Source organism: Lucilia cuprina, chromosome 4 (genome assembly GCF_022045245.1).
Source record: "Lucilia cuprina isolate Lc7/37 chromosome 4, ASM2204524v1, whole genome shotgun sequence".
NCBI classification, from domain to species: domain Eukaryota; kingdom Metazoa; phylum Arthropoda; class Insecta; order Diptera; family Calliphoridae; genus Lucilia; species Lucilia cuprina.
Window position 1 is genome coordinate 82,105,138 of NC_060952.1, and position 19,245 is coordinate 82,124,382.

Consider the following 19,245-nt stretch of genomic DNA (forward strand, 5'->3'; position numbering starts at 1 on the left):
AAATCGCCTTAGATGCTAGACTTTTTCGAAACTTTCAATATTTTTTAGAATGCGCACTTCCGATAATAACTTTGTACTTTATGGACTTGATAAATAATACTTTCCTGCATTTCAAAACGAATTAAGGAATTAATAGATGATTTATAGTTTTTAGAAAATTCTCATTTGTTGGCCCACATCTCTTAACAATGTTTCTCTTTCCTGCTATATTAGCAAAAAAGAAACCTGATAACTAACCGATTTATGAGAACAAAACAAAAAGCGCAAAATAAACTAAAAGACAACAATAATAAATTGACAATACAAGAAAGAAAAAATATTTAAAATTTAATCAGACGATCACATCCACAATACACATTAAAATCATCTTTTACCACAGTAGGAAACTGTTGATAGCGGGGACCACACGCCGGGAACACAAAACAAACTTAACGATTACGCAACGTAATTAACAAAAAAATTAAAATAATTTCTTATTTGTTGTTCTAATACACATACTATCTCCATATTTTAGCAACAATATGAACTTTGCTGGCAAAGTAGTTTTGATAACAGGCGCTAGTTCGGGCATAGGAGCCGCCGCTGCCGTTAAATTTGCCAAGCTGGGAGCCATACTTACACTAAACGGACGTAATGTTGAAAATTTGGAAAAGGTGGCCAAACAATGTGAGGAAGTGGGTAAATCAAAGCCTCAATTAGTAGTGGGTGATATTTCTAAAGAGTCGGACACCGCCAAATTGTGGCAAGATACCTTAAAGCATCAACACAAACTGGATGTTTTGGTTAATAATGCCGGCATTATTGAGACAGGCAGCATCGAAACCACTAGTCTAGAACAATATGATCGTGTTATGAATACCAATCTACGTTCCATGTATCATCTAACCATGTTAGCTACTCCAGAATTAATCAAAACTAAAGGCAATATTGTTAATGTATCAAGTGTTAATGGTATACGCTCTTTCCCTGGAGTCTTAGCCTACAACATTTCTAAAATGGGTGTAGATCAATTTACACGCTGTGTTGCTTTAGAATTGGCTGCCAAGGGTGTGCGTGCCAATTGTGTTAATCCTGGTGTGACCGTTACTAATCTACATAAACGTGGCGGCATGGATGCTGAAACTTATGCCAAATTTTTGGAACACTCCAAAAACACTCATGCCTTAGGACGTCCCGGTACGGCTGATGAAGTTGCTAATGCCATTTGTTTCCTTGCCAGTGATTTGGCTACTTTTACTACTGGTGTCAGTTTGGCGGTTGATGGTGGACGCCATGCTATGTGTCCCAGATAAAGAGGGTGAAATTGCTTATCGATATTTTTGCATTTATTTTTTGAATATTCTCTTTATTTGGTTAAAAGGTTAAATAAATAAAGTGTTTATTTTCTGTAAAGGAAATCTATTTTAGTTAAGTTTCAGTATAATTTGTTGGGTTTGTGCTGATGTGAAAATAATTTAAAGACATGGTTTTTAATTTGACGAAGCCTATTGGAAATGGTAAGTATCTGTTCTTCCAAGGGGAAAAACTTACGGTTGATACAGCTGTGACTGAGTTGATAATCTTTGGCCGATTGAGAATCGGGTCGTTCCGGAACAAAGATCCAATCGTCGTGGGAACGAATTGTTGTCGAATGAATTGTTGTTGTTGTAGCTGGGGTTGACAGCTTTTGGCCGAATAATATGGGTCATTCTGGTACGTAGAACCGGCTATCGGGTAATGCGCGGACGCTCCAAACCCCGCAGAGTGTACCTTGAGATGGAGTACTATCGCTGTTGTTTAACTTATACCTCTCTAAACTCCCCGCACCTGATTGATAAATTTGCCTCCTGGTGAATGGTTATCTCCACGAAATACATCAGTTCTTGAGTGCGCGTAAGCGAAGTCGTCAACAACACTTTTTACCACCTGGACGAAGGAAGTAAACCTAAACCATTGGCATCGTGGTCGATGGAGTTAAAATTTCGATCGTGCACCACCCAAAAATATTGGGGTTCACTTCTGATAACCTCTTTGCGTCATCTGCTTACGCCACTGCAATAACGCACAAATTGCAAAGTAGAAACAAGGTCCTTTAAAGCGCTGGTCGGCAGCACTTGGGATACGGATAGAGAAACCTTGTTGGCTACATATAAAACGATTAGTCGGTCAGTGGTTAGTTATGCTGCTCCAGTGTGGTCACCTTCGCTCAGTGATACCCAGTGGAGAAACATTAAAAGCTGCCAAAATGCCTCCCTAAGTACTGTTACAGGATGCTTACATATTACATCGGAACATCGACTGCACGAGGAAATGAAGGTCCTTACAGTCAGGAAACACAATGTCAGGTTGACATCCCAAAAGGAACTGTTTACCTCCTAGAATGTCTACGGAGAAGTCATCCCAATTTTAACATCACACAGCTGGATACTCCCCCGAGAAAGGATATGTGCAGGATCCACGTGTTCGGCGGCTTTGAACGACATTCATAGAAAAGTCATAAATTCCACGATCGCAGGATACCGCATGAATGTCGTACTTGGAGGTCGCCCACCGCCAGACACGGAAAAAACAGGTTCAATGCCTACTGGTTACATATAGACCGTGCCGTCACCAACGAGTGCCCTGAATGTGATTAGGGCCCTTATGACACCCACTGCATATTCAACAGCTCAGCCAACCTTACTTTACTATGTCCAATGGATTTATGGACGCATCCAGTTGAAGTAGCCCAATGTTTAGGCCTGGACATTGATTTAGAACCCACCCCCCCCAACTATATTATTGCATTGTTTTAGCTGTTACAACAACAACAACCCTCATGAATTTTATAATTAATGGGCCTCCCATTGATCCTAGCCCCTATAAGAACCCCTCTTCAAAATTTGATTAGTTCCAATTGAGTTCTAGCTCAATTCTATTTTAGTTCTAGTTCTAGGTCAGTTTTAGTTTAGTTCTAGTTCAGTTTTAGTTCAGTTCTAGTGTAGTTTCGCTTCAATTCTTGTTTACTTCAAGTTTATAACATGTTTAGTTCTGTTCCAATTTTAGATCAGATTTAGTTAAGCTCTACTTATACTTAAGATTATAGTTCGGTATTAATTTAGTTTTGATTCAGTTCTAGATCAGCTAATCAAGATAAATAGAAAATGCCGTATTACCTTTCCTGAGAAAACTATAACGAGAAATGGTACCTCTTTCAAAAAGTAATGAACTAGTAAATTGAAACCACTCCGATCAGAATCCTAATGTGACTGTATTAGGGCGAGTTTTTCTGATAAAGATAATCTTCATTCTTTGGTTAAACCTTGTTTAATATATGTTTCGTGTTTTTCAGTTATCAGTAAAGTTACTTATTATCTTAGTTTAACTGAGTGTAATTGGCCAATTAAACTCAAGTTATAAGTGAGAAAATACAATTAACAAAAACAATAAAACAATGATTTCGAAAGAACAAAAACATAATATTTTAAGTAAATTGCAATTTTCTGATTTGTTTTGTTTCATTAATTATTGTTTTAAATGTTTATTTACCATTTTTCCAAAAAATTCTCCATTTTACAAAAGTATTATTTGCAAAAAAACAGCTGCTTATTGTTTATGTTTTTGAGTGAAAACTTGGCAATACTAACAAAGTTAACTGAGCTTAAATCTAAAACTGAAAAACACAAATATCGGTTAAAGTCCACCTAAATTTGTTCCGAGTTTAATCTATCAGCAAGTTAAGACTAGTTTAACTAATGAGTGAGAAACCCGTCCTAAATATATTAAAATTAAATAAAACACGTAATAATTTAGTATATAATGTAATAATTTTTATTAATTATAATTAATTTCTGTATTTTTTTTTTACTCTCAATTGAGGGTGTTTCTTCTTTAATGGATTTTGTTTTCATCTTTGTCATGTTAAATGTTCTTACTTTGAATACATACATACAATATTTAACGTATTTCGTTTTTTATTTAAATATTTTTTTATAAATATTACGTTCTTGTTATATTTTTTTTAATTATTGTTTTATAAACTAAAACAATCCTTTTTATTTTTATTAAATAATTAAATTATATTTATGTTTAAGGGAGTAAATACTAAATGCTCCTAAAAAAAAAACAACAAATAATAATTTAAAATGGAGTTTTGTTTAGCTGTCTGTCATACATACTTTAGGGTTTTTTAATTAATCTAAAGAGGACATTTTGTTAATTATTTTAATTTTATGCTTAATTTAAGTAAAAGATCATCTAAAAAGCAAATGAAATTTACAAAATGTTTTTCGGATATTTTAGGTTTAGTGTGTTTGTTTTTTCTTTTTAATTTTCATTTTAATTTGCTAAAAAAATATAGTTTTTTTTATTGTGTTTTGTTTTTACTTTGTTTTCTTTTTTGTTAATTTAATTTATTTCATTTCTTGCGGGAGAATTTGTTTTTTTATTATTATTTATTATAAACTTTAACAACTTTTCCTTTAAATAATAGGAAGAGGAGAACGAGGAGGTTATTGTGTTTTCAAGGAGTTTGTTTTATCTTAATGATGATCATGATTTTAACAAAGCTGTACTAAGTATTTTAAAAGATAGAGATATATAGATATAGAGAGTTTTTCAAAATGTACAGTGTGTTTTGGATGAGATGAATTCTTTTTATTTAGTTTAAAGGAGTTTTTTTTTATTAATGATTGATATTTTTTAAGAAAATGAAAAATTTTAATATTAATTTTTAGTGTTTTAAATAAAAATTAATTGCAGTAATGCTTTAATGTCGTTTGTTTTTATTAATATTAAGTCTAAATAATAATTTACATAGTACAAGTTTAAATAAGTCTTTAAGTTTAGTTTAGGGCGGGTTTCTTACTACTCAGTTAAAGTAGGCTTAACTTGCTGTTAGATTAAACTTGAAATAAATTTAGGCGAACTTTAAGACCTGGTTCACACTAGGAAACTTTTTTTGAGAAACTTTTGATTTTTGTGTGTGAGAGAAAGGAAAAGAAATATCAACCATCTCTTTCTCTCAGACACAAAATCAAAAGTTTCTCAACAAAGGTTTCCCAGTGTGAACCAGGTTTAACTTGCTGTTAGATTAAACTTGGAACAAATTTAGGCGAACTTTAAGACCTGGTTCACACTAGGAAACTTTTTTTGGTAAACTTTTGATTTTTGTTTGTGAGAGAAAGGAAAAGAAATATCAACCATCTCTTTCTCTCACACACAAAATCAAAAGTTTCTCAACAAAAGTTTGCCAGTGTAAACCAGGTCTAACTAATGATTGTGTTTTTCAGTTTTAGATTTAAGTTCAGTTAACTTTGTTAGTATTGCCAACTTTGCACTCAAAGACATAAACAATGAACAGCTGTTTTTTGCAAATAATACTTTTATAAAATGAAAAATTTCAGTCGCAATTCAGGTCTGAGTTGGGGAACAACTCTCGCGTCATCGTGATTATTTCTTAAACGCGTTCAGGCTTGTGTTTGTTGCCTGGCTTTCGACAGTTTTGCGTCTCGCTCGCACTGGTGTAATGTATTACTTCATGTAACTGTTCAAAGTTACATGTTGTCTACATTAACCTCGTGCTTTCGTTTTACCTCAAGTGAGGTTATGTTTTATTGGTGGAGACCATAGAATACTCAAACGTTTTTAACTGGTGGAGACCATAAAATACTCACGATATAACCTGGTGGAGACCATTTAAACTCAAATATATACTGGTGGAGACCATTAATACTTTTGATGAAATCAAGTCCGGATGCTCCAACTTCCTATATGAAGGTATAGGTCGGTTGGTGGGGTTTTCTCTGGACAAACGTGTGATAACCTGGCAATATGAGTGCTTGATGCACCGCCATCCTAATCAAAACCCAAAAAAAAAAAAAAAAAAAAAAAATGAAAAATTTTAAATAAACATTTAAAACAATAATAAATAAAACAAAACAAATCAGAAAATTGCAATTTACTTAAAATATTAAGTTTTTGTTCTTCTGAAATCATTGTTTTATTGTTTTTGTTAATTGTGTTTTCTCACTTATAACTTGAGTTTAATTGGCCTGTTACACTCAGTTAAACTAAGATAATAAGTAACTTTACTGATAACTGAAAAACACGAAACAAATATTAAACTAGGTTTAACCAAAGAATTAAGATTATCTTTATGAGAAAAACTCGCCCCTAATGTATTAAGTTTTAGTTCTTCCGAAATCTTTGTTTTATTGTTTTTGTTAAAATTGTGTTTTCTTACTTGTAACTAAAGTTTAATTGGCCAATAACGTTCAGTTAAACTAAGATAATAAGTAACGTTACTGTTTACTGAAAAACACAAAACATATATTAAACTAGGTTTAAACAAAGAAGATTATCTTTACCTGAAAAAAACCCGACCTTAGTATTAAGATACAAGCAGTAAGCAACAAATTAAACATACAATTTATCTTAAATTTTAAGTGGAGCTTATAAACAAAGAATATAATAATATTGATTTTTTAAAACATATTTCATTTAAAAAATCTTTTTATTACATCATTTTAAACTCATTTTTTTAATTCCAATTTTAAATAATTTTTCTTTTATAAAAAACGTTTTTATTTATATTTTAAATTGGTTTTTAATTTCTTTATAGTTTTATATAAACTTTTTTTCAACCACATAATAAAAATTTAGTGTTAAGAATTTACTAAACTTTCATTTTTGTTTCAACTCCTATTAAAATGAAAGCGAAATTCTGGGAAACACTAAAAAAAAACATAAAAATTACAAATAATAATGGTCGTAAAGAAAGTCGTCATATGGCGTGCATTTAATTGCAGTTTTTATTAGAGAAAAGAAAATTTTAGTTATTTTTTTTCATTATTGGCATATTTGAATTAGACAGGAATAGAGAAACTAAACATGAAATATAAAATAATTGCAGAAAAATTTTCCAAAAGTTAGTTTACAAAAAAAGAGGAAAGTTTTAGAACATGAAATATAAGATGTTTAATAACACATTAAATGCAAACCAACTATTTGGTTGGAATAGTAGAAAGTGAAAAAAAAAGAGTTTTTGGTTTGGTACATTATACATTCATAATAATTTATATTATAAACAAGTTTTCGGTCTATATTTGGTATTTCAAACAAATATTGAAACTTTTTAAAAGCAAATCCAAAAGCTTATTCCTCTCCCTGTTAAGAATTTCAAAACGAATTCTTGAGAATAGAGGTAGAACTAAACTAGTACTTAGTAGAAGTGAACTGAAACTGAACTAGAACTGGAGTAAATCTGAACTAGTTTATACATCAAATCCGAAGAAATACACCTAAGCCTCTAACCAGTGCCTCAGGTGGGAATCGAATCTACCGCCTCCGGCCTATCAGACTAGAATACTAACCTAACTGAAGTAGAACTAAACAATAACTGATGTAGAACTGAAGTACAACTGAATTAGAACTGATCTAGAACTCAACTATAACTGAAGTAGAACTGAAATTGAATTTTTACTGAACTGGAACACAACTGAACTAAAACTAAACAACAACAGAACTAGAATTGAAATAGAACTGTAATATAATGTAACTAGAATTGAACTTGAATAGGAATTGGAACATACTGAAACTAAAACTTAACTAGAACTGCACTAAAACTGATCTGAAGAACTGATTAAATTATATTTGAATTGGAAAAAACCTAGCACTGAACTAGAACAAAACAGGGATTGTATTAAAACTGAATAAGATCTTAAGTAGGGTTAAAAAATAACTGATGTAGAACTGCATTGGAACTGAAGTACAACTGATCTAGAACTCAAATTGAAGTTGAATTATTACTGAACTGGAGCAGAACTAGACCTCAACTATAACTGAACTAGAGCTGAACTAGAACTGATCTACAACTAAACAACGGAACTAGAATTGAATCAAGACTGAAATAGTATGTAACTAGAATTGAACTTTTGAATTGGAACATGTTAGAACTAAAACTCACCAAGATCTGACTGCTGTAGAACTGAAATAGAACATAACTAAAAAATAACTGAATTTAAAGCTGAAATAGAACTGGAGAATGATTGAATTAGAATTGAACTAGGACTAAACAAGATCCGAATTAAAACAGAGCTTAAATTAGACCTGAGCTAGAACTGAACATGAACTGGAGCAGAACGAAAGTAAAACGGAACAAAATTAAAACAAAACTAGAATTGAATTTGAACTAAACTAGAACTAGATTAGGTTTAAAAGGATTATACACCGTAAAAACGGAGACCATATAACTGGTACTAAATTAGATTTGAATTGGAAAATACCTATCTAGTACTGAACTAGAGCAGAAATTGAATTGTGATGAAACTAAACTAGATCTCAATAAAAACTGAACTCGAATTGTATAAGAACTGAAGTATAAACGAATTAAAACTGATCTTGAACAGAACTTGATCAACAAAAATAATTGAGTTAGAACCGAACTAGAATTCAAAATGAATGAAGTGTCGTTTGTGGTAAAATGTATATTTTTTCCAGCGGCTAATCAGACCTCTAATTCTCGCCGTTATTTACGTTATGTTCACTTCAAACGAATCTGTTGGTACAGGTTCCCTGCAGTAGTCAGATCATATCGACAGTTTAAAATAAGGACCTTTTTTGGTTTCACAAAATACAGCGCCTTGCTTAAGCGTCATCCTCAGATTTTATCTTCAAAAGTCTGAATAGAGATGGAATAATCTAGACACATGTAAAGGGGCCAAGATGCTGTGGCCCTCGTTCAATGAGAAACGCACAAGTTACCTTATAAACCGAAATAGAACAGATATATCGAAAATAATAGCAGCAATTACAACAGGACACTGGGTGCTAGGCTGGCATGCAAGTAGACTGGGGCTACTCTTCAATGAAAACTGTCGCAGTTGCAAAGACAGGAAAAAGGAAGAAACGGTCTTCCATTTTCTCTGCGAATGTGAATTGTTTTCTTGGCAGTTACTTCATATCTAACTAGATCTAAGCTTAATGATATCCTAAGACTCCTCACTGATAAAGGCTGGATCTAAGACTATAAAATACTACATCTAACAAGTGGAGTGATCCGGTCAAAACGGAGTCTCTTCGACTGTACTTGTCTGTTCGCGCGCAGTGAACTACCACGTTAACCAACCAACCAAGCGCCATTAATATTTGGATTTGGCCGTTCTTTAAATATGACTTTCTATGCTACGGGTTATCGTACTGGAGTAATGATTTTCTTTTTTTAACGTTTAAACATTTGCTTTTTAAGGTCCTTTGCGCCATCTGTCACTTGTAAATGTTTTGAAAAGGGTTATACCAGCTCTTGCTTATTATTACAAGAATCTTCATGATTTTAAAACTATTTTGGACTGCTCTGGTCGAGTTTTGAGTTCCGTGTATAAAACGTCACAACTAAAACACATAGGGCGGGTTTCTTACTACTCAGTTAAACTAGGCTTAACTTGCTGTTAGATTAAACTCGGAACAAATTAAGGTGGACTTTAACTTTGTTAGTATTGCCAACTTTTCACTCAAAAACATAAACAATAAACAGCTGTTTTTTTGCAAATAATACTTTTGTAAAATGAAAAATTTTGAAAAAAATGTTAAATAAACATTTAAAACAATAATAAATAAAATAAATCAAAAAATTGCAATTTACTTAAGATATAAAGTTTTTGTTCTTTCGAAATCATTGTTTTATTGTTTTTGTTAATTGTGTTTTCTCACTTATAACTTAAGTTTAAATGGCCATTAATTCTCAGTTAAACTAAGATAAGAAGTATCGTTACTGTTTACTGAAAAACACAAAACATATATTAAACTAGGTTTAATCAAAGCATGTAGATTATCTTTATCTGTAAAACCCGCCCTTAAACCACATTCGTACCAATACGTTTCTTATTCATAAATAGACAACAAATTTCATACAAAATTTGTTCAATAAACCTTTAATATGTGTTTATAATTAAGACATATAGTTTTTCTTACATTTTCCATTAATGAACTTTAATATTTAGAGTTTTAAATATTTGTAGTTCTAGTCTAGAACTATTAGAATTTAAATTTCTTAAAATATTTCAAAAATTTCAAATTTAAGTGAAAATTTTTCAAAAAAATTAATGTTTTTAAAATGAACCTTATTTTGGTTAAATTTTAATAAAAAATAGTTTTTTATTACATTCATATTTGTTGTTTTTGTTGTTTTATTAATCAATTTGTTGTTTTTTTAGTATTAATTATATTTGTTTAATTTAATAATTTTAAACTTAACTAAAATACAGCGTTTACAAAAAAAATATGTTAAAATAAATGTTAAACTAAAAAAAATTGTATGAAAAAAAGGAAAATAAATTATTTATTAGGGAATAGAAAAAAAACTTTTAATAAAAGTTTTTACTTTAGCTCTATAATAAAAATTAACAGTTTTTTTTTGTGTATAAACAAACTCAACAGTCTAAATAAAAACAGGAAGTTAAAAAAGGAAAACTAAAATCTATTTTAGCAGCAAATATTACATTAAAAAGTATTGATAATTATTTAAATTTTTATATATTAAAATAAAAAAAAAAAACATAAAATTAACTTGTGTATGTATGTGACTGTTAAGATTTAAGCATTCTACATAACTTTCTTACATTCTTTTTTTATTTACTTCTTTTATTGTTTTTAACTTCACTCAATCTCTTAAGAGTATTTTTTATGGGTTTTTTTTTAAAAGTACGTGTAAAAGTACCTTTTACTTTGTTTTTAAATGAATAAAGTATTAGTTGTTGTTTTATTTTTTGTTTTCTTTTATTAATATTATTATTATTATTATTTGTTACTTAAAATAACATTATATTTAATGAGTTGAGTTTAATTATTATTTTTTTGTTTAAATCTTCTCTCTGAATTAATAAAAACAAACATTAAATTAAAGCGCCTTTTTAAAAAAAAAAGAAACACAACCGCGGTTGCTTTTCTAAACCAACAACAACAAAAAACAAATTTATTAAATTAATAAAAAAATTAATTAATTATTTGAGGAATTTTTGGTTGTTTTCTTTTGTTTGTTTTTTTTAAGGATTTTCATTTTTTCTGTGTGCGCTTTTTTTATTAAGTGTGTGTTTTTGCAGATTTTTTCTTTTCTTTCATTCTTTCTTTTAATCATTCTTATTTACGTAACTAAAATACAAATTAGAAAACATTAAATAAATAATTAGTATTTAAAAAAATAAAAATAAAAGAAAAAAACAAATATCATTCAATTTTGTATTGGGTTTCAAAACAGAAAAACTGTATCAAACAAAAATGGATCCTTCTCTTTAACTTCCTTGCCCCGAGATGAGTTCATCACATATCTTAACGAGTTCAGCGTTTTCTTTAGTCTTTTGAGCCAATTGCTCATGTATGGATGATCGGGCGATTTCTTCTTTTTTAAGTAAGGCTTTCAGTTTTGTTATTTCTATTGAATGATCTCGTGTTAGAGATTCCAGTTTTTTGTTGGCGCTATGGAAAGTGGAAAGTCAAATAGAAGAGAAGAGATAATTAGAAATGTCAAAAATAAATATTAAATAAATAAATTTAGTTATTTTAAGACAAGATTATAGACTAGACTATTGGCTAGACTAGACCATAGATTAGACTTTAGACTAGACTATAGACTAGACCATAGACTAGACTATAGACTAGACTATAGACTAGACTATAGACTAGATCATAGACTAGACTGTAGAGTAGACAATAGACTAGACTATAGAAAAGACTATAGACTAGACTATAGACTAGACTGTAGACTAGACTATAGACTAGACTATAGACTAGACTATAGACTAGACTATAGACTAGACTATAGACTAGGCTATAGACTAGGCTATAGACTAGGCTATAGACTAGACTATAGACTAGACTATAGACTAGACTATAGACTAAACTATAGACTAGACTATAGACTAGACTATAGACTAGACTATAGACTAGACTATAGACTAGACTATAGACTAAACTATAGACTAGACTATAGAATAGACTATAGACTAGACTATAGACTAGACTATAGACTAGACTATAGACTAGACTATAGACTAGACTATAGACTAGACTATAGACTAGACTATAGACTAGACTATAGACTAGACTATAGACTAGACTATAGACCAGCCTGTAGACTAGACTATAGACTAGACTATAGATTAGACTATAGACTAGACTATAGACTAGACTATAGACTAGACTATAGATTAGACTATAGACTAGACTATAGACTAGACTATAGACTAGACTATAGACTAGAATATAGACTAGACTAGACTATAGACTAGACTATAGACTAGACTATAAACTAGACTATAAACTAGACTATAGACTAGACTATAGACTAGACTATAGACTAGACTATAGACTAGACTATAGACTAGACTATAGACTATAGACTAGACTATAGACTAGACTATAGACTAGACTATAGACTAGACTATAGACTAGACTATAGACTAGACTATAGACTAGACTATAGACTAGACTATAGACTAGACTATAGACTAGACTGTAGACTAGACTATAGACTAGACTATAGACTAGACTATAGACTAGACTATAGACTAGACTATAGACTAGGCTATAGACTAGGCTATAGACTAGGCTATAGACTAGACTATAGACTAGACTATAGACTAGACTATAGACTAAACTATAGACTAGACTATAGACTAGACTATAGACTAGACTATAGACTAGACTATAGACTAGACTATAGACTAGACTATAGACTAAACTATAGACTAAACTATAGACTAGACTATAGACTAGACTATAGACTAGACTATAGACTAGACTATAGACTAGACTATAGACTAGACTATAGACTAGACTATAGACTAGACTATAGACTAGACTATAGACTAGACTATAGACTAGACTATAGACTAGACTATAGACTAGACTATAGACTAGACTATAGACTAGACTATAGACCAGCCTGTAAACTAGACTATAGACTAGACTATAGATTAGACTATAGACTAGACTATAGACTAGACTACAGACTAGACTATAGACTAGACTATAGACTAGACTATAGACTAGACTATAGACTAGACTAGACTATAGACTAGACTATAGACTAGACTAGACTATAGACTAGACTATAGACTAGACTATAGACTAGACTAGACTATAGACTAGACTATAGACTAGACTATAGACTAGACTATAGACTAGACTATAGACTAGACTATAGACTAGACTATAGACTAGACTATAGACTAGACTATAGACTAGACTATAGACTAGACTATAGACTAGACTATAGACTAGACTATAGACTAGACTATAGACTATAGACTAGACTATAGACTAGACTATAGACTAGACTATAGACTAGACTATAGACTAGAATATATACTAGACTATAGACTAGACTATAGACTAGATTATAGACTATACTATAGACTAGACTATAGACTAGACTAAAGTATAGACTAGACTATAGACTAGACTATAGACTAGACTAGAGTATAGACTAGACTATAGACTAGACTATAGACTAGACTATAGACTAGACTATAGACTAGACTATATACTAGACTGTAGACTACACTATAGGCTAGACTGTGGACTAGACTAAAGACTATAGACTAGATTATAAACTAAACTATAGACTAGATTATGACTAGATTATAAACTGAACTATAGACTAGACTAAAGACAAGACTATAGACAAGACTATAGTCTAGTCTAGAGAGACTAGACTGTTGGCTAGACTATAGCCTTTTGATTAGACTGTATTCTAGACTGTAGACTTCACTATAGATTAGACTAAAGACTAGTCTATAGACTGGCCTATAGACTATAGACTATACTACAGACCAGACTATAGAATAGACTATAGAAAAGACTTTGGTCTAGACTACAGACTATACTTTAGACTATAGTCTATACACTAGACCAAATTAAAGACTATATACTGCAGATTCTTAAACAGTTTTAACAACATTAAAACATTTACTTACATTTCCAATTGTTGCATTGCATGATTTTTCATTTTGTCATATCGTTGTTCCTGTAAATGAAGGTTTTCTAAATTTTTGCGTTTTTCAGCTTGTAAAGCTTCTTCGCTTTCTTTTAATTGGCAGGTCATTTCTTTGCTCTTTTCATATTTTCTATAAATCAAGTAATAAAAAAACATAAAAATTAAAAAAACTCTTTCAATTTAATAAAGTTCAATTTGCAACTTACACATGCAAATCGGAAAATGTTGTTTCCAGCGATGTTAAATGATGATAATTTGAATCGCGATCAGCCTTAACTTCGGCCAATTGTTTCTCATAGTGTTGTGTTAATTGCTCTTTATCGGCAATTAATTCAGCTATGGCTTTTTCATAGGCTTCAATAACACCTCTATAAGGAATAAAAAAAGAAAACAATATAATTTTAAAAAATTTTTACAAAACACTTTAATTTAACTTTTAAAACTCACGTCATTTTTGCTATTGTTTTGTCTTTTTCTGTGATACGTTTGATTAAAGCCTCCTCCCTTTGTTCAGCATCTTTAAGTTTCTTTTCAATATCTTCTGTTTTAAGACTAAAAAATAAAAGAAATGTAAGGAATGTATACAGATATTATTATGAATTTGTGCAAGAAAAATTGTTTTTCTAAATATAACAAATCAACAAGTTTTGTTGTTGCTTGTTGTTTCAATAAAGATTTTCTGTTTTTTGGTTCTAAATGGGGAGGAAACTGTATGAAAAAAATCAATAATGATTCATTTTATTTGTTTGAACAAAATAGTGTGTGTGTTTATTGCATTGTACACAGTTTCTAATGCCAAAAATATTACCATAAATTACTAACAATAATAATCATTATTTCTTTTTTATAATGTAAGAAGGTTGTTTAATTTAAATGTTTAAAATATGTGGGTTATTATTTAATTAATTTAAACGATATTTCATAATATTTGAGGAACAAGAACTGAATTATAACTAAAGTAGATTTGAATAAATTAGAACTGATTTTGAACTGAGCTAAATTAGAGCTGAAATAAAACTGATTTAGAACTGAACTAGAACTGGACAAGAATTGAAATAGAACTGAACTAAAGCTGAACTAGAATTGAACTAGAACTGAACTAGAACTGAACTAGATTTGAACTAGAACTGAACTAGAACTGAACTAGAACTGAACTAGAACTGAACTAGAACTGAACTAGAACTGAACTAGAACTGAACTAGAACTGAACTAGAACTGAACTAGCACTGAACTTAAACTGAACTAGAGAACTGAACTAGAACTGAACTAGAACTGAACTAGAACTGAACTAGAACTGAACTAGAACTGAACTAGAACTGAACTAGAACTGAACTTGAACTGAAATAGAACTGCACTAAAACTAAACTAGAATTGGACTAGGACTGAACTCAAAAATACATATATAAAACTGAACTAAAACTAAAATATAAACTAAACTAGAACTGAACTAGAACTGAGCTAGAACTGAACTAGAACTGAACTAGAACTGAATTAGAACTGAACTAGAACTGAACTAGAACTGAGCTAGAACTGAACTAGAACTGAACTAGAACTGAACTAGGACTGAACTAGAACTGAACTAGAACTGAACTAGAACTGAACTAGAACTGAATTAGAACTGAACTAGAACTGAACTAGAACTGAGCTAGAACTGAACTAGAACTGAAATAGAACTGAGCCAGAGAACTGAACTAGAACTGAACTAGAACTGAACTAGCACTGAACTTAAACTGAACTAGAACTAAACTAGAACTGAACTAGAACTGAACTAGAACTGAGCTAGAACTGAACAAGAACTAGAACTGAACTAGAACTGAACTAGAACTGAACTAGAACTGAACTAGAACTGAACTAGAACTGAACTAGAACTGAACTAGAACTGAACTAGAACTGAACTAGAACTGAACTAGAACTGAACTAGAACTGAACTAGAACTGAACTAGAACTGAACTAGAACTAGAACTGAACTAAAACTGAACTAACTAGAACTGAACTAGAACTGAACTAGAACTGAACTAGAACTGAACTAGAACTGAACTAGAACTGAACTAGAACTGAACTAGAACTGAACTAGAACTGAACTAGAACTGAACTAGCAACTGAACTTAGACTGAACTAGAACTGAACTAGAACTGAACTAGAACTGAACTAGAACTGAACTAAACTGAACTGGGATGAACTAGAACTGAAAAACTGAACTAGACTAAATAAAACTACTGAACTATAACTGAAACTACTGAACTATAACTGAACTAGAACTGAACTAAACTAGAACTGAACTAGAACTGAACTAGAACTGAACTAGAACTGAACTAGAACTGAACTAGAATTGAACAAGAACTGAACTAGAACTGAACTAGAACTGAACTAGAACTGAACTAGAACTGAGCCAGAACTGAACTAGAACTGAACTAGAACTGAACTTAAACTGAACTTAAACTGAACTTAAACTGAACTAGAACTGAACTAGAACTGAACTAGAACTAAACTAGAACTGAGCTAGAACTGAACTAGAACTGAACTAGAACTGAACTAGAACTGAACTAGAACTGAAATAGAACTGAACTAGAACTGAATTAGAACTGAACTAGAACTGAACTAGAACTGAACTAGAACTGAACTAGAACTGAACTAGAACTGAACTAGAACTGAACTAGAACTGAACTAGAACTGAACTAGAACTGAACTAGAACTGAACTAGAACTGAACTAGAACTGAACTAGAACTGAACTAGAACTGAACTAGAACTGAACTAGAACTGAACTAGAACTGAACTAGAACTGAACTAGAACTGAACTAGAACTGAACTAGAACTGAACTAGAACTGAACTAAAATTGAAGTAGAACTGAACTAGAACTGAACTAGAACTGAACTAGAACTGAACTAGAACTGAAATAGAACTGAACTAGAACTGAACTAGAACTGAACTAGAACTGAACTAGAACTGAACTAGAACTGAACTAGAACTGAACTAGAACTGAACTAGCACTGAACTTAAACTGAATTAGAACTGAACTAGAACTAAACTAGAACTGAACTAGGTCTGAACTAGAACTGAGCTAGAACTGAACTAGAACTGAACTAGAACTGAACTAGCACTGAACTTAAACTGAACTAGAACTGAACTAGAACTAAACTAGAACTGAACGAGAACTGAACTAGAACTGAGCTAGAACTGAACTAGAACTGAACTAAAACTGAACTAGAACTGAACTAGAACTGAATTAGAACTGAACTAGAACTGAACTAGAACTGAACTAGAACTGAACTAGAACTGAACTAGAACTGAACTAGGACTGATCTAGAACTTGAACTGTACTAAAGCTTAACTTAACATGTACTTAAATATAACAGAATTAGAACTAAACTAGAACTGTCTAGTATTGTCTGTAGTCAAGCCAAAGATTAGTACTATTTCAGAATTCTTACAAATGTATAATTTTCTTACAAGTGTATAATTTTATTTCACACTTATAGATATTTACATTCATTAGGGAAACATTGTTCACATACACTCTACACAAAATGGCATGTTCCGAATAATAATATAAACAAAAAAAAAAAATAAATGAAACCTATATAATACTAAATTAAAGGTAAATAAACAATAAATTTCACTTACACTTCATTTTTGATTTTCTTTTCAAGTTCATCCATTTTATAGTTGATCTGTTTATCATCCGATTGTGTGGAACTATTGTGTTAAAAATTAAAAAAAAAATACAAACATGGAAATGAATATGTTAACAACACAAGGTTAAGGTCAATTAAATGGTACTAAATAGAAAAAAATAAAACATACTTGGAATTTTCAAAAGTTTTATTACAATCGTTATCTAAACTCATATCCTTAATCACATCGACACTCATAGTGGCATTCTTCTATAAAAAAAGAGAAATAAAAGAGGAAAAAAAGGGAATAAAATTTAGAAATATAATTTGTTTTTAATAATATTAAACTTACTTTGTTTACTCCCTGTGTTAATTGGCGTTTATTTTGTTGGACCTGTTGTTCCAACTGCAATTGCTGTTTAACTTCTTGTGATCTTTCTTTCAATAATTTGGCACTGGCACCGGTTATTACACCTGCAGCTGCTATTCCTGCTCCACCTCCTGTTGCTAATGAGCCGCCTAATCCGCCTGTTGCTTTTGTGTCTATAACAAATGAACGATTACTGTCGTTATGTTCGTCTTCTTCAAGTGTTGGACTTAAACAAGGATTAATAGTATTAGTTGGTATTTGTAATTGTTGTAGTTGCTGTTGTCCCTGATTAACTGGCACTGGTACACCGAGCAATGGATCAAATTTCAATAACAATGAACTACGATCCACTGGTGTAGTATTATTGCCTTTTGTTAGAAGATAATCAAAATCGGATGGATTTAAAATAACTGTGAGTTGTGGTAGTAGTGGTGTGTTACGGTGGTAGTAAAAACATTTAAAAATGAAAGAAAAGAGAGAAAAAAGACAAACATACATAAAAAACATATTTAGTATTATTAATTATGAGAATGATGTTTGTTATTTACGGTTAATAATAAATATTTCAAATTTAATGCTTTTTTACTTTTATAAGTGATTTAAATATTTCCTAATGAATTTCATAGCATTTTAGATTAACTATTTGTTAATCTCTTAAATTTATAGAAATCCAACTGCAATCCTATAGTAAAACATTAAAATTTTTAAAGAAATGAAAATTTTATCCAGATTTTAACAAAATCCACCAAATATGGTAATTTTTCTTTTAAAACTATGCTATGCCTTTATTTATTAATTAGTAAACCTTGAAAGTGAATAAATAGTAAATTATAAAAAAATACATTTATTTAATAAATTAGTTCTTTTTTTGTTTTAAACAACAAATTGCATGTATTAAACTTATTAAAATTAAATCTTTTATAAACAAGTTTAATGGCCGCTAGTTAAATCTTATGATCTCTTAAATAATAATAAAACTTTTTGCGATTGTTTAAATTAAAAACAAGTTTGAGAATTGAAAGTCAAACTACATTTCTGCAATGATTTATTTCTCTAACATCTGCTCGAATTTATCAGATATAAACAAATAGTCAGTAATGAATGGAACCTGTTTAAGTAAAAAGTTTTGTTACATTCCTAAACAAGTCAAAATCAACATCTCGACTACAGAACTATAACAGAAATTGAACAGAAGTTGAACAGAAATAGAACAGAACTAGAACAGAACTAGAACAGAACTGGAACAGAACTAGAACAGAACTAGAACAGAACTAGAACAGAACAAGAACAGAACTAGAACAGAACTAGAACAGA

General features: G+C 30.7%; 2 protein-coding genes across 8 annotated transcripts in view; one reads left to right on the forward strand and one right to left on the reverse strand.

Annotated features, from left to right (window-relative positions):
* Window positions 1–268: 268 nt before the first annotated feature.
* LOC111684774 (3-oxoacyl-[acyl-carrier-protein] reductase FabG-like) lies at window positions 269–1,401 on the forward strand. Its single transcript, XM_023446975.2, has 2 exons — window positions 269–444; window positions 515–1,401. The coding sequence occupies exon 2, from the start codon at window positions 522–524 to the stop codon at window positions 1,290–1,292; it is 771 nt and encodes a 256-aa protein (XP_023302743.1). The 5' UTR covers window positions 269–444; window positions 515–521; the 3' UTR covers window positions 1,293–1,401.
* A 9,633-nt stretch (window positions 1,402–11,034) lies between these two features.
* Window positions 11,035–19,245, reverse strand: part of LOC111684778 (transforming acidic coiled-coil-containing protein 1) — a 61,350-nt gene continuing 53,139 nt past the window's right edge. For 5 of the 7 annotated variants that reach the window (XM_023446984.2, XM_023446985.2, XM_023446981.2 and 2 more), the window contains 7 exons: window positions 17,914–18,341; window positions 17,752–17,831; window positions 17,572–17,643; window positions 14,396–14,500; window positions 14,155–14,316; window positions 13,929–14,078; window positions 11,035–11,427 (listed from right to left, as the gene is read on the reverse strand). In XM_023446984.2, the coding sequence (XP_023302752.2) occupies window positions 11,244–11,427; window positions 13,929–14,078; window positions 14,155–14,316; window positions 14,396–14,500; window positions 17,572–17,643; window positions 17,752–17,831; window positions 17,914–18,341 (1,181 nt within the window). In that variant the 3' untranslated portion in view covers window positions 11,035–11,243. The remainder of the gene's footprint in view (window positions 11,428–13,928; window positions 14,079–14,154; window positions 14,317–14,395; window positions 14,501–17,571; window positions 17,644–17,751; window positions 17,832–17,913; window positions 18,342–19,245) is intronic. The other 2 variants (XM_023446983.2, XM_046950010.1) reach the window with 1 other exon arrangement.

Bases quoted from the DNA above. Each gene is read 5' to 3' on its own strand.
- LOC111684774 (XM_023446975.2), top strand. From the start codon at position 522: ATGAACTTTGCTGGCAAAGTAGTTTTGATAACAGGCGCTAGTTCGGGC.